General features: G+C 54.7%; 1 protein-coding gene across 3 annotated transcripts in view; it reads right to left on the reverse strand.

Moving 5' to 3' along the window:
- Positions 1-508: 508 nt before the first annotated feature.
- Positions 509-13,801, reverse strand: part of TULP1 (TUB like protein 1) — a 39,272-nt gene continuing 25,979 nt past the window's right edge. For all 3 annotated transcript variants that reach the window (XM_048827088.2, XM_048827087.2, XM_075121966.1), the window contains 9 exons: positions 13,220-13,333; positions 11,829-11,969; positions 11,159-11,256; positions 10,394-10,564; positions 8,297-8,409; positions 5,510-5,618; positions 4,959-5,057; positions 4,377-4,548; positions 509-1,343 (listed from right to left, as the gene is read on the reverse strand). In XM_048827088.2, the coding sequence (XP_048683045.1) occupies positions 1,210-1,343; positions 4,377-4,548; positions 4,959-5,057; positions 5,510-5,618; positions 8,297-8,409; positions 10,394-10,564; positions 11,159-11,256; positions 11,829-11,969; positions 13,220-13,333 (1,151 nt within the window). In that variant the 3' untranslated portion in view covers positions 509-1,209. The remainder of the gene's footprint in view (positions 1,344-4,376; positions 4,549-4,958; positions 5,058-5,509; positions 5,619-8,296; positions 8,410-10,393; positions 10,565-11,158; positions 11,257-11,828; positions 11,970-13,219; positions 13,334-13,801) is intronic.

Here is a 13,801-nt window from a genome sequence, read left to right on the forward strand (position 1 = left end):
TCTTTCTAGCTTAAATAGTGTACTTGGCCCAATCAGGGACTCTGGAGCTTCTCCAATCAGGTCCCTGTGGGTGACACCTTATCCTTACCCCAGTACTCCAGTCACTAGTAGACCCGTCGGGTGGTGCTGGTGTTGTGGATGCAGGCCCAGGTTCAGGGCCTGCAGATAGTCACAAGGGGCCACTTCCCAATGGGTGCACCGGGGGGAGATGGTAATGCCTAGGTTTGGAATTAGGTCCATCTCTGCTCCTACAAAATCCAGGCAAGCTCTTTACAAAGCTTGGGCCAGGTGCTGGTTAGAAGTGCCTTCACAAGTACATACCATGAACCAGCTGTGTCTGCTGCATAGCTAGAGGCCAGAGTATTGCTCTTCAAGAAATCAATACATCTTCTGCCTGGAGAGGGAGGAATCACATTGGCTGGACAGTGCGAGTGAGGGATACTTACCCTTCCATTCCCTTGCTGTACCTATTCTGGGGATAGAGAAAGCACTCTGATCCAGCACGAAGTTCAATTTCATTTTTTTAATGAACAGAGACTTGTCACCACAGTTTTTCATTTATTGACCGTTATCATACAAAGAAAACAAATTAACTGCCTCCCACACTCCTTTGTTATTTAAATCTAATGCTACAATATATAAAACAGAATCTAAAAACCTCTAAAAAAGTACTTCCAGGACTCCGAGGAACTTCCTGAAAGGATGAAGTCAGAGTAACCATTGGGCTCATCTGCTAAGTATATAGAGGGAGCGATTCTGCTTTGTGGTCTGGGACCAGTGACCAGTTCTGAACCACCCAGAGACTCGATGGAGACAAGAGTACATGATATTCTGGTATTCTACAGTAATGATCCAACCCACTATAGCTTAAAAGAGCATCCCTGCAGTGCTTGGGGCCATCTCTTCCATCAGGGTGGAAGCTGAGGAAGACAGAACAGTGACTGTGTGATATCTGACCTGCTACACCCTAATCGGTAGATACATATTTGCATTTAACGACTCCACTTGGTCTCCTTCAGCACCACTGTCCAGGTGTGCACAGGTAACATTAGTAATACCAGTCCAGCTGTTATTCACATCTGCAGAGTGATTCACGGGTTCTCGATTGTCAGCACAGATCCCCGTATTGTAGGCAAACCCCTGTCTAGCTCAGCCCCTCCGACTGGCCTAGGCTCAGGACAGCTCAGGGACGTAGGGCTCCCAGGTGTGTTATTCACAGGCCAGCTTCCCATCAAAGCTGGACAGGGCAATGGCGAAAGCCTGCACGGCGCACATGGGATAGTTGTAGTCCATGGTGAAAGCGTCGTCCGCCACGCGGCCGAACTGCATCACAATGTAGTCAGCTGAAAGAGAGGAGGTAAGAGGCCACCAGGGCAAACATGCACACAAACAGGTTCCTGGGCTGGTCGGAGTGCCAAGGGTCAAAGCCCCACACCCTCGACTCAGCCAGGCAGCCAGAACTCTGGCTTAGGAGACTGCCCAAGGCTACGCAGTCTCTGGCAGAGGCCAGAACAGAATTCAGATCTCCAGCGGCCTGGTCCCTCCCAGTCACTTTGAACCTTGTGAGCCGCATCAGTTTCCCCATCAGTGACCCAGGGATAACTGAACGGGTTGAGAGGCTTGATTCATTAATGCTTTGAGATCCCTGACGAGGAGGAGGCACCAGATGAACTGCTCCTCTATAGCATCCAGAAAACCCACGAGGAAGTCCATCTGGTGACATTTCCAGCTCAGTTTTTCAGATCCCAGAGGCTGAAGTCATACCCCTAGGGATCTGAATGCCAAGGGGCTCAGTTTGAACCCAACCTCTGCAGTTTGTCCATCGAAGGTGACCTTCCAAAGAAGCAATGTCGCTTGCGTCACGTCTCCGCGTTTGAGTGTGTGGGTCCTGCACCTGCTGCCAGCTCCCAGGCGGTGGCTGAGCGAAGCACCGCGCCATGGGGGACTGAACGGCCGCGGGGCTCTCGCTCAAATGTCAAACCCAGCAGAGCAGGAGGGGGCTGAGCAGGGTGGAGGCAGAGCTCAGCCACCTGCCTGACAATAAGCGTTGCCATTTAATCAGCAGAACCAGCCCTGCCCCTCTCAGCGCCGCTCCCTTACTGATAGGGTAAGAGACCACAGGAGCCCCAGACCCTGCCTCTCCCAAGGGGAAACTGATCCCTTGCTAGAATTCCTGACCTGACCATTCTCAGCACTGCAACTCAGTGGCACTCCCCCAGCCTCTCCTTTTTCCTTTTGTTACAACAGCGAGGGTGACAGGAAAGCTGTAAAAATAACCGGGAGGCCCCCTGACAGGTTCTTTCTGTCCTGTAATCCAACACTCTGGACACAAACGTCCCCTGATTGGACTGGACAGGTGACAGGCAGAAGAGTCTCTCACTGCTTTGCACACTTCATAAAGCCGCTGAGCTGCCCTCGCTCACATATTCGCAGGTGGTCTCTGCCTTGAGTCTGGGGCACAGGGTGGGTGGAGCCCGACAGCCCCCAAGCAGTCAGCTGTCTGAACTTCGAACCCTCTGACTGATCCTCAGGGACCTTCCAAATCCAGCCAACTCATGAAGCCAACCAAGTAAAATGTCGCTCTGTCTCCAGCATCAGCCGAGTTGGAACGGAGCCAACACAGGATTGTTTCGCCCTCTGGGTGAGACTCCCCCGCCCCGGAGCAGAGGCTGTACGAGGTCTGTGGATTGCTGAACTCCCACTTATGCCCAGGGGCCAGAATTTTCAAAGAGTCTCATCACACCCCCCAACTTGGGGCCAGGTTTCCCAAAGAGCCCAGCTTCCCAAAGCTGATCACCTACCTAGCCTGACCTCCGGAAAAGCACAGGCCCCCGAGAACTGCCCCAAATCATTCTTCCCTCTATGGTCGTACATGGGATGCGGGGAGTTCAGATGCCATGGATTCAAAACCAGCCACAAAAGGGGCCCATGTAACACTGGTGTAAGCAGGTGCTCAGCTATTGGCATCGGTGGGAGCTGGGCTTGCTTACACCAGGGCTGGATTTGGTCTGTGACCCTTCCCGGGCTCTACCCTTTGCTTATCGAATGGGTTTCGGTGCGGGGTGCTCACTGCCTCTCTTGTCCCCCTTCCCCCAGCTCAGGACCTGGGCCCAGCGGGCCCAGGTTGGGGCAACCTGCTCCTGGAGCTGTCCCCGTCAGCGGGGCCCCCACCAGGAATGGCCAGCGGCACCGACGGCCTGGGTGGGGACTTCTGGACAGCTTCGTCCTAGGGCCTTATCCTAGTTATTCATCCAGTGACCAGCAGCGAGAAACTGAGCCAGGAGCCCTTGTTTAAAGGCCAGGAGGGGAACAGTTTCCTTGCAGCTCGAACCGCGCCCAGGGAAGGTTCCAGGCTCAAGCTGCACGAGCCGGGCTGGGGAATGGCAGAACTTGGGCAGGCTCCCCCGTCCACCAGATCCAGGTAGCCCCAGTCCCCTCGCACAACCTGCCTGGCCCTCTGGCTCCCCCTGGTGCTCCACTCCAGCACGATCCACACGGAGCACGAATTTGGCCCACCATGGGCACAGAGCTATGAGTAGCAAGGCTCCTCAGGGGTACCATTCTGCTTGGACAATGGGCCAAACACTCCCTCGGAGCAGGTTCCTTGCAGAGCGTAGCCCCTTATTTAAAGTGAGATTATGGTCCGGAAACTCACACCCAGACTCCTCTCAGATCAAATGGACTGCAAGTTTCCAAGCGGGAGCAGGACCTCTCCAGCTGCAAATCCCACCACTCAGCCTGCTGGGACCGTTCCTTCTCCCCCGCTGTAAAGATTCTGCCCCCACCACTGGCTGCCTGACTCTCCGGCTGATGCCTGAAGCTGACAGACTCAGCTGACCCTCCGGGGTGGTGCTGGCTTTGAAGGGCCGTCAGGAGCGGAAACTCGCTTTGGCTCAGATGCTGCCTACGCCCAGGGAGCAGAAAGGGCGAATGACGTGACCGTGCTCAGTAAGGTGCGTGCCCAGCACCGGAGCTGCCATGTCAGTAACGTGCGAGCCCCAGAGCAGGGCGCTAGGACTGTGCTCCGGGGACAGTCCTCAGCAGCCCACCTCCTGACCTCAGCGGGAAAAGCTGCCGAGGACACCACATCCTCCACAGGCTCCCAGTTCCTGTCTGGTGCCAATTCAAGGCCCAGATCAGCTTTCCTTTCAGATCCCAGGGACACAGATACTCTGCCCCGGGATAATGCTGCTCACAATGACCAGACTGAAGCTCACAAGCACAAAACCTAAGCCAGAGAGATGGAGTGAGAGCCCTCCAGACTGACAATCTCCACCTCATCTTGCCATAGCTTGCTCAGGGAATTGCCTGTGTCTCGCACGCTGTTCCCTGACCGGGGAATTGACCTTGCATGGTGACTCTCCCTATGGACTTACGATCGTTGCTGTGCACGATCTGGAAGTTCTTGACGGAGGCATGGGTGACTCTGCCATGGAAGTTCAGGACGTAAGACTGGGTCTCATCATTCCATACCGGGGCCTTGTTGTGCAGCTCGATCAGGTTGTCCATGTTCTTGTTCTGCCATCTCGTAAGCAGCCCGTCATTATCCTGGGACCAGAGAGAAAACACGCTCAGGAGACAGCACAAGAAAGGCGTGTGTGAGTCTTTCTACCCCTGCGAATATTTCCCAGGATGTGCAGGGTCTGGATGAGGCTGTGTTTGCACACCCGTGTACTCCTCCCAACATCAAGGGGAGCTGGCCACGGAGATCCAAGGCGGTATATGGTCCCATGTGTCCATCCGGGCACTTGTCTGGACCTTCCATGCCCCTTTAAATCGTCTCCATGCTGTAGGCTTCTGCCATTCTGTTCAAGTTCTTATACCATGCCTGTCCCCGTGGCATCTGAGTGCCTGGGTGGGGAACTACCAGCTCCCTTAGGGATTGCTAAGAAGTGGGCTATGCCACGGAGGAAAGCGGGGGCCTGCTCCCAGCATTGCTGGCTGGTGCGCCAACTTACGTTTCGGGGCCGGATTGGCACCCGCTCATTGTCCGAATTCATTCCAGGGATGATCACGGTCATCTTCCGGGGTCCTTTGAACCCTAAAACGTTTGTCTCCTGAAACAGAAACCCCAGCGGTCTCCTCAGTACGTCACCGGAGGCTCACGCATGTCGAACAGGGAGAACAAACATCCCACTCAGGACTTAGCAGCTCTTTCCTGACCCACTCGTACCAGCAGCGCGCGTCCGGGACTCCCTATCGTGACCTGGATACGCAGTGCTCCACACTGCCCTGCCTCCCATCCAGATGTGCACGCAGCGCAGCTGGGATGCGTGTACGGAGAAGCTCATCCTGCCGCCGCCCAGGCTGTGCCTGCCCGGTGGCTCAACCTCTGCTCTCCAGGACAGGATGCAGGACAGCCGCGTTTACTGGCAGTGAATCCGGGAATCTCTCAGTCTGGCACAGACTGCAGCGGGCACAGGAGTCTGAGTAGCCACTGTGGGCTGCTGCCCAGTGAGCGCGGTTCTCTACCAGGGGAAGGTGGAAGGAGCCTATGTCTGTTACTTACATACACGACGGCTGACAGCTCCTGTCGCACGTTTGACCAGTCGGCATTAGCTCTGTCGGGGTTCACACCATTATCAAACACGGTAAACTTAGTCCCCATTAAGTTGGATCTACAACAAAAGACAGAAATCGGGCTGAGGACCTGGGGGAGGGGGGTGTATGTGCCACCGTCACCCCTCTCCTGATCCTCTATTTGTCCTTCCTTAGGTTACCCTCTGTGCTGCTCTGAAAGGGGTCTCCAGGGCACCAGGGTATCTCAGCAGATGCCCCCCAGCAGCACAATCAAAGGGAGGAAACAGGAGGGAATGTGGGGTCTTTGCAGTGGTCCCCAAAGCCCAGATCTCTGTGCAGGGAGCGAGAGGAGCAGCTCTCCTCTACCAGAGTCTGTCAAGGACAGTCACTTACTGACAAGCACCTGATTAATGGGGAGTTGGGAGGGGCATGGGTTGTATCCTGCACAGGGAACAACCTGCACCAGGCCCAGCTCTGTACGGCCACATGAGACTCCAAGGCATGGAAGAGCTTCCTCCAGACCCAGCTGCCCCTTGCACACAGCTCCCCTGATCCATCGCACCCTTCAGTTTGCCTTGCACATTTGTGTAGATTGCTGGCATTTCCCTGGATAGCCAAGTGGGGCTGGATCTAGGCACAGAGGAGACTTGGGGGTCCCAATCCCACCGTGCTTCCCAATGACCCTTTTCACCAATGCAGCAACCAAGCAGGTCTCCTAACTGCAAATGCACCCTGGATTCCTTTACACCAGGGTTGTCGTGCTTTGAGGGGCTTTGTGGGTAAGATTCTGGATAGGCACCTGCTACACACAACTGAGCAGAAACATACACTCTGCAGCGGGAGAATAGCATGTCACAGACACTGGTCAGTTTGTGGGTGATTCCCATGGCCCCTGCACTAGTCCTGCTACACCCCCATATAAGTGGGGGCTTGTGTGCGCGCTGGTTTAACTTAAAAGGGTTTAAACAAGGGATGCAAAGTCTCACGTCGACCCTCGTAAATGGGTTTAAACTGGTTCTCTCTGTAACTTGCACCTGCAAAGTTACTCACTCATGCTACCTCGATGTAAGACGACGGGTTTGCACTGACCGAAGAGAGTCCACACACAGTGTTGTGCTGGTATAACAAAACCTGTTTGCAATCACACCTTTAGGTAAACTGGTGCAACTCTGCATGCAGAGCAGGTCTGGACTCCCTGGGCAGCTCTGTGCTTAGCCTACGCTTGAGGTAGCCCACCTCCGCTAGTCACTGCATTGCACTGAGCTAACATCCTGTCATTTATGGGTGCTCGCAGGGTGGAACCTGTCTCTGAACTGCCATACACACAGCTGCCTCCCACCCCCTGCTCCAACAGACCACAGTGAACTCCCCTGGCCGGCAGCGAAGGCTGCTGGGACGTGCAGGACTCCTCCCTGCTGAAAGCAGGGTCAAGAGGTGACCTCTCTCCCCTTCAGAAAGAACCAGACGAGCCAGTTCTCCCCTCCCTGCCCCCCAGCGCCAGTCCAGAAGCCAGATCTAGTCACAGGAGGCTCCAGTTCCAGCCAGAAAAGCTGTGACCCACAGCTGCAAAGTCAGAAGGACTCAACTGGGTCGCAGTGGGAAGCAGCAACCTAGACAACACGTGCACCCTCTTCGGCTCCTCGTTGTGTTTCCAAGCAGCTGCCAATCTTGGGTCCCCTCCCGCCAAGAGTTGTCTTTTGGGAGGCTGAACTGTGTGGGACTCATTCCTCCACCCGAGGGATTCAGTGCAAGCCCCGTTCCCCCTGCCCCATGTCCATGGGGGACATGTTCTCCCCACATCACCCATCGAAGGACCAGTTTCCACCCTATGTGCAGTATCAGTGCAGGGCCTGCACTGTAGATAGTAAGCCAACCTGCCCGAATGGAGCTGGGGGGGAAGCTGAATGGTGCAGTGTGGACCACATCTCCATGTAGGAAGGAGGGTACGTACATGGGGAAACTACACCTGAGCCCGGGAAGTGAGGGAAGCAGGGGTGGAAGGATCACCCCTTGCCCACTGTCTCCTGATAGCTTTTAGACATCAATTTAGTGCGAGTGAAAGGAGCCAGATGGACAGTCCTGGAGTCCTCTCTGTATCCCTGCAGCAGGGACAGACCAGAGAGGGACAGGGCTGGCTGCTCTCACGCTGCACCCACCAAGGGCCCATCCTGTTCTGGACGGACCCCTCTAGGGCTGAGATAAGAGTTCAGTCCCAATGGCCCAGACCGCCCCTGGATGCTCTGCCGAGGCTGCTAGCCAGGGGGCTGATTAGTGTCAAGTATGAAGGCATTTTTCATGATCAACTGTCCATGGGGAACACGATTGGGACCCACCAAATCACTGCCTGCAGCCTACCCAACAGCCCTCGGTTGGTGACCACTTGCACTCATTACCGACCAGGATGGGATCTGAACCCGTGACCCATCCCTCCCAAAATGGGCTGTCAAGTTCTGTCTGGAGGGAAGGGCCCGGGAGCCCTCCACTTGCCACAGAGCATTCACTTCACCATGCAGCAGCGTTTGCTAAACCAGGGTTTTACACAATCCCAGCAGATGGGGCTTCAGAGCCGCAGGAACAGGAGAATGCAGGAAATCGCCCAGGCAGCAGGAGACCTAGGCTGGCATGATTCCAGCCGTACAGGGCAGACGCTGCAATATAGCAGATATTCTCACTTCACTCCCTGGCACAGTCACCTGCTGAGAAATTGCTCTGGACTCATGGAAATGGGAGGCGGGCCCGGACTCCATTTTGCCTGGTGCCACAGCTTTTCTCATACCTCAACTTCCCAATGAAGTTCTCTCCGCCTCGGGACAAATCAGTGGGATCAATGGAAATCAGGTAGTTCGAGGTCTTGCTCTTTTTCCGCTTCCGACCAGCCAGCAGGAACACCTGTCGGAGACGGGAAGGAAGGGGCGGGATTACAGGGGCTGAGCGGGGGTTGCTCAATTGTTGCAACTCACGGTAAGTAGGACTGAAGTCACACACCTTGAAGAACTTCTACCTGGCTCAAAACACACTCAAGATGCTTACTAACAGGCTGCTGGGAGTACAGCACCTCCCTAGTAAATACAGAGCTCAGTACAAGGCCACTGTCCTGATATGCAAAGCCCTCTTGGTGACCTGCCTTAGCTACCATAGAGATCACATGTCTCCAGGACCACCACCGTCTGTGACGGTTGCCTTCCCTGGAACAATGAAACACCACACAGGAGAAGCTCGGAGTGCTCTGCAGGAGGCAGCTTTCACAGGAGCTGGGCCTAGACCCACTGACGCAAGAGATGGGAATGACTAGGGAGCTCACCATGTTCCAGACTAACTGCTAGACTCATGTCTGGGACTTAGATTTCCATGGATCCTTACCTTCCTTTGGGGGGGGTCTTTTTAAAGTCTCTGGGGATGGTGGTTCTTGGGCATTCTGGCTTGTGCAATAGGACAAGCTCATGAGGGCCAGTCTTGTGACATTTACGTGACCCATATTGCAGCAGAACAAGATACAAGAGGAGAGGGTGGCAGCCCAATGTCACCGGGCTGTGATTGTGATGACATCTTATGGGTCTCCCAAATGGAGACACTCTCAAAGACACTGGTTACGCGGTGACCCTGCCTGGGGAGTTCGGTTCTGTGCCGGGCCTTGTATTCACACACTGGGTATGTCTACGCTGCAAATTAAAACCCATGGTGCAGAGTCTCAGAGCCTGGGTTAATTGACTTGGGCTCTCAGGATATGCCTACACAGGGTATGCGAGGTGGGAAGGCCCCAAAGTCTACATAGCAATGGAACAGCCCCGCATCCCGAGCCCAAGTCACCTGGCCAGCCACGGGTTTTTCTTTGCATTGTAGACATACCCCCGTGGCGAGGGCTTTCTAACTGCACCTGCTGAGCGACAGAATCGCACTGGATGTAAAGAGCCTGGGGTATCTCCCAAGGCGGACTGTAGGAATATGGACGGAAGGGAACAGATCCATCAGCAGACAAATGCATTTCAAATCGCAAGCTGCAGCCCTACTCCAGGAGCAGCGTGAAAACTGCACCACTGAATCAGCATCACCATTGGAAATGGGGCATCAGCTCCTGGGAGGGGTGCATCTTCAGGGAGACACAGTGGGCCTGAACTGAACAGGAGCGCTGACAGTCACCCTTCTCCCAGCAGTACGCAGGCACACACCTACATGGCTGCCGCATGGGTCCGTGACACTGCTCTCAGGCTGCAGCAAAGAGGGGAAACCACCATGGAATATCAGGAGGCAGAGATGGGAAAGACTCATTGGGACAAACTCAGCCTTGGTGTATCTCCAGTGATGGCAATGGGCTTACGCCCGGGATGATTCTGACCTGTTAGGCCATTGTTCATCTCTATAGTACTTTGTCCAGCTTTAAGTGTCCCGACCAGCTCTACTCAGGAATTCTCCAACAAAACGTTTTTCGCGCCTGAGCAAAGGTTGGTTTCAACCAATCTCCCGAATCGAAGAACGTTTGAAACCTCCTGAAGCTGCCAGGATGGCTCGTTCCACAGGTCCAGAACAAAACCTTTCACTTTACGATTCAAAATGACATTCCCTTTCGACATCTCTGTCAATTCAACTGACACCAGGTTAAAAACCAAGTTACAAGGTCTGAGTGGAAGTGAAACATTTCAAACTTCGCGAAAAGGAACACTTTGATGGATGCCGGCTGAGATGATCATTGGCTCACCACGTTTTCTGAGATGGGGACTTTTTGCCTCATTTCAGGGTGGGAAAAATTGTGCAAAAACTCTCGCGGGGCAGGAAAACCATTCCCCACTGAGCTCTCACCCTGAGTGAGGGGTTTGCCCCGATCCCTGGGAGGCATACTCCACAGTCTAATAGGCTGGGACCTCATTTCACTGCTTGCCTTTTTCTCATTGTCCAGGTGCAGGTAATATGTAGGGTAGAGGCCCCGGTCCATCCCCTTCTTGTCTCGAGTGACCCGACACTTGATGGTCACCCCCTGAGGGGCCGGCCGCAGCACAAAGTCCTCCAGGTTGTCCACTTCGATGACAGGGGACGGCGGCCTCTCCTCCTTCTGTGGTCCAGCCAGCACCCAGGACGGAAAAGGGAGAAGGCTTTAGGGAGGGCTTGTTTCAGGCACACGCTGCTCTAGGGCTTTCCAGAAAGAAAGCATTAGCAGCCAGAAACACACCCACCGCCAAGTGTTGTGTGCCCAAACGTATCTCGCTCTGGCACTTTCCTTTCCCTTCCAGTCACAAAGCTGCTCCCTGGGCCATATTCCTCATCTCCCCTGGGTCTGGCCAGTCAAGTGCCAGGCTCCTCAGCATCTCCCTTCTCTGAACTCAGTCCCCCCAGCCACTGCGGGAACCTGCCGGGGCGACCCCCTCCCCCTGGCCACTGCAGGAACCTGCCGGGGCGACCCCCTCCTCCCAGCTGTTGTGGGAACCTGCCGGGAGCCCCTTTAGGCAGCCCCACCCTCCATTCTTTCTGTGGCCCTGCTCTGCGAGATGGGCTTCCTGCCCATCCTCCCGCCCTCCTTCAGCATTAACACCAGAAAGCTCCTGCGACTGCCCCTGGATTTGGCTCCGGGTCTGCCGTACCCCAGGGGTGAGGGAGCTTGTGAGGAAACCCCTGTTCCCAGTGCTGGCCATTAGCCCTGGCCTTTTACCTTCTTGGACTTCTTCCCTTTCCCTTTCTTATTGGAGTTCTTCTGAGGGCTTTCCGAGGCCTCTCCCTCGCTCCCCTCCCTGGCGGCTTTGGGGAGAGCTGCAGACAGAAACGCGCACAATGGGCATCGCCCGCTTTGCTGCCCAGAAGTGGCCCAGACCCCATCAGCCCAGCTCCGCCGGCATCGCAGCGGGATGGCGGGGAGGAGCTGAGCGCGCTGGCAGGTGGAGGGCACCGGTGGATTGATTGCCCCCCGGGAGCAGAGCATGTGGAATGGCCCGCACAACCTACCGGCAGTGGCAGGTCATGACTGAAGCAATGTGATGGGTACCCTGCTAGCAAAGGGAGGGCAAGGGGATCCTAACTCGGTCACATTGAGCTGCTGGCCTGGACAAGCAGCCACTGGGGCATTTGTGCACGAGGCAAGTCAACGGACATGGCCGATTCCACTAGTTAAAGTAGCCAGCAGGGAGCAACACATTCTCCTCCTCTAGAGCCCAAATATATGACCCACAATAATACCCCCACCTGGTGAAGATGGAAGAGTTTGTAACCCCAGGGGTCCAGTATCTGCCCATGTGCTGCCCTGCTGCTGGCCCTGAGCAATGGGACTTGTACCTGTCTGTGCCCAGAGCCTGCCATGGTGCACCCCCAGCTCAGGGAGCACCCACCTTTCTTTTTGGTCTTCTTCTCTTTGTGGTTGTCGCCTCCCGCCTGGAACATGGAAGCTGTGTCCTTTTTCGTGTTGGGTTTGATTGGCTTGGTGCTGGAATCGGAGTCGTCTTCTGCCTCACTGTTCGTGAGAGCTGGGGCTATGGGGGGAGACACGCGCACAGAGGAATCAGTCAAGAGAGGGCTACGGATGCCTGTGCTAATGCTCGTGCCTTTCGTCTGAGAATCTCAAAGCCATCGAGAGACGCTGAAGATGGAGCCCGTATGCATCTGTCATGACAAGGGAATATTTCGCTCAGGAGAATGGAGTTACTCAGGGTGGGTTTTGGTCAAGATCTGGCTGGTGGCAGTCAAAAAAGCGACCAGAATGTTGGGAATCATTAAGAAAGGGGTAGATAATAAGACAGAAAATATCATGTTGCCTCTCTATAAATCCATGGTACGCCCACATCTTGAATACTGCGTGCAGATGTGGTCGCCCCATCTCAAAAAAGATATATTGGAATTGGAAAAGGTTCAGAAAAGGGCAACAAAAACTATTAGGGGTTTAGAACAGCTTCCGTATGAGGAGAGATTAATAAGACTGGGACTTTTCAGCTTGGAAAAGAGACGGCTAAGGAGGGATATGATTGAGGTCTATAAAATCATGACTGGTGTAAAGAAAGTAGATAAGGAAGTGTTGTTTACTCCTTCTCATAACACAAGAACTAAGGGTCACCAAATGAAATTAATAGACAGCAGGTTTAAAACAACAAAAGGAAGTATTTCTTCACACAACGCACAGTCAACCTGTGGAACTCCTTGCCAGAGGATGTTGTGAAGGCCAAGACTATAACAGGGTCCAAAAAAGAACTAGATAAATTCATGGAGGATAGGTCCATCAATGGTTATTAGCCAGGATGAGCAGGGATGGTGTCCCTAGCCTCTGTTTGCCAGAAGCTGGGAATGGGCGACAGGGGATGGATCATTTGATGATTCCCTGTTCTGTTCATTCCCTCTGGAGCTCTTGGCACTGGCCACTGTGGGAAGACAGGATGCTGGGTTGGATGGACCTTTGGTCTGACTCAGTATGGAAATTCTTATGTTTTTATGTAACACCTTCACTCTTCGGAGACGTGCCATGGGTCTATTACTGATCGCACGGGCCTCATCCAAACGTCATACAGCCACATGCTAGGGGAACTGGGTCAGCACTGAGGCAGGGCAGGGTGCTTCCCCTGCTGAAGCATCACCAGAGTTCCTGGGAGGTCTCTCATCCAAGTACTGACCACCCAGCCCTAGCCATATCCCAAGGACTCCTGTGGTACCAGTGGTGACTCTTTGTGCGCCCTTTGTTGATGACGAGAGCTCTGGGGGCCCAGGGGATGTATGGGCAGTTGTCGCCCTTCACCTTTCTTTTTGCCTTTTCTCTCCTTCTTGTCCCCGCTCACTTGGAACATGGACGTCGGCTCCTTCTTCATGGGCTTGGCAGCTCTGGGCTTGGCATCACAATCACTTTTGTCTCCTATTGGGAGGGAGAAAGGAGGAGGGAGAAAAGGGCAGAAGCAGGGAGGGCGGAGGGAATAGTGAGAGGTAAGTGATGGGGCGGGGGGGGGAGAGAGAGAGAACAGGGAGGAGTGGGGACAAGCCCGGGAGCAAGGAAAGAGGGAGGGGGAGGAATGGGGGAAAAGCCAGGTGTGTTGAGGGGAGAGCGCAAAGGGCAGGGAGGAGATGAGAGAGAGAAGGGGGACACAGGGATGTAACTTTGGGGCCTCTGGAGACGCAGACACAGGAGAGCCCCAGCCCTCTGCTGCCCTCCTCCCTCAGCCACTTCCCTGGAGGCTTGGGGCCTCAGCTGGCCAGTGGTCCCTGTTCATTCCCAGCCTGGGTGTTAACTGCTCAGTCCTGCTGACTTCCCTAATAACCACCCATTGCAACTCACCACCTCTGGCTGGCACTTCTCTCAGGCCAGCCCTGAGCCAGGGCTCTCCCT

This window comes from Caretta caretta, chromosome 21, assembly GCF_965140235.1.
Source record: "Caretta caretta isolate rCarCar2 chromosome 21, rCarCar1.hap1, whole genome shotgun sequence".
Classification (NCBI taxonomy): domain Eukaryota; kingdom Metazoa; phylum Chordata; order Testudines; family Cheloniidae; genus Caretta; species Caretta caretta.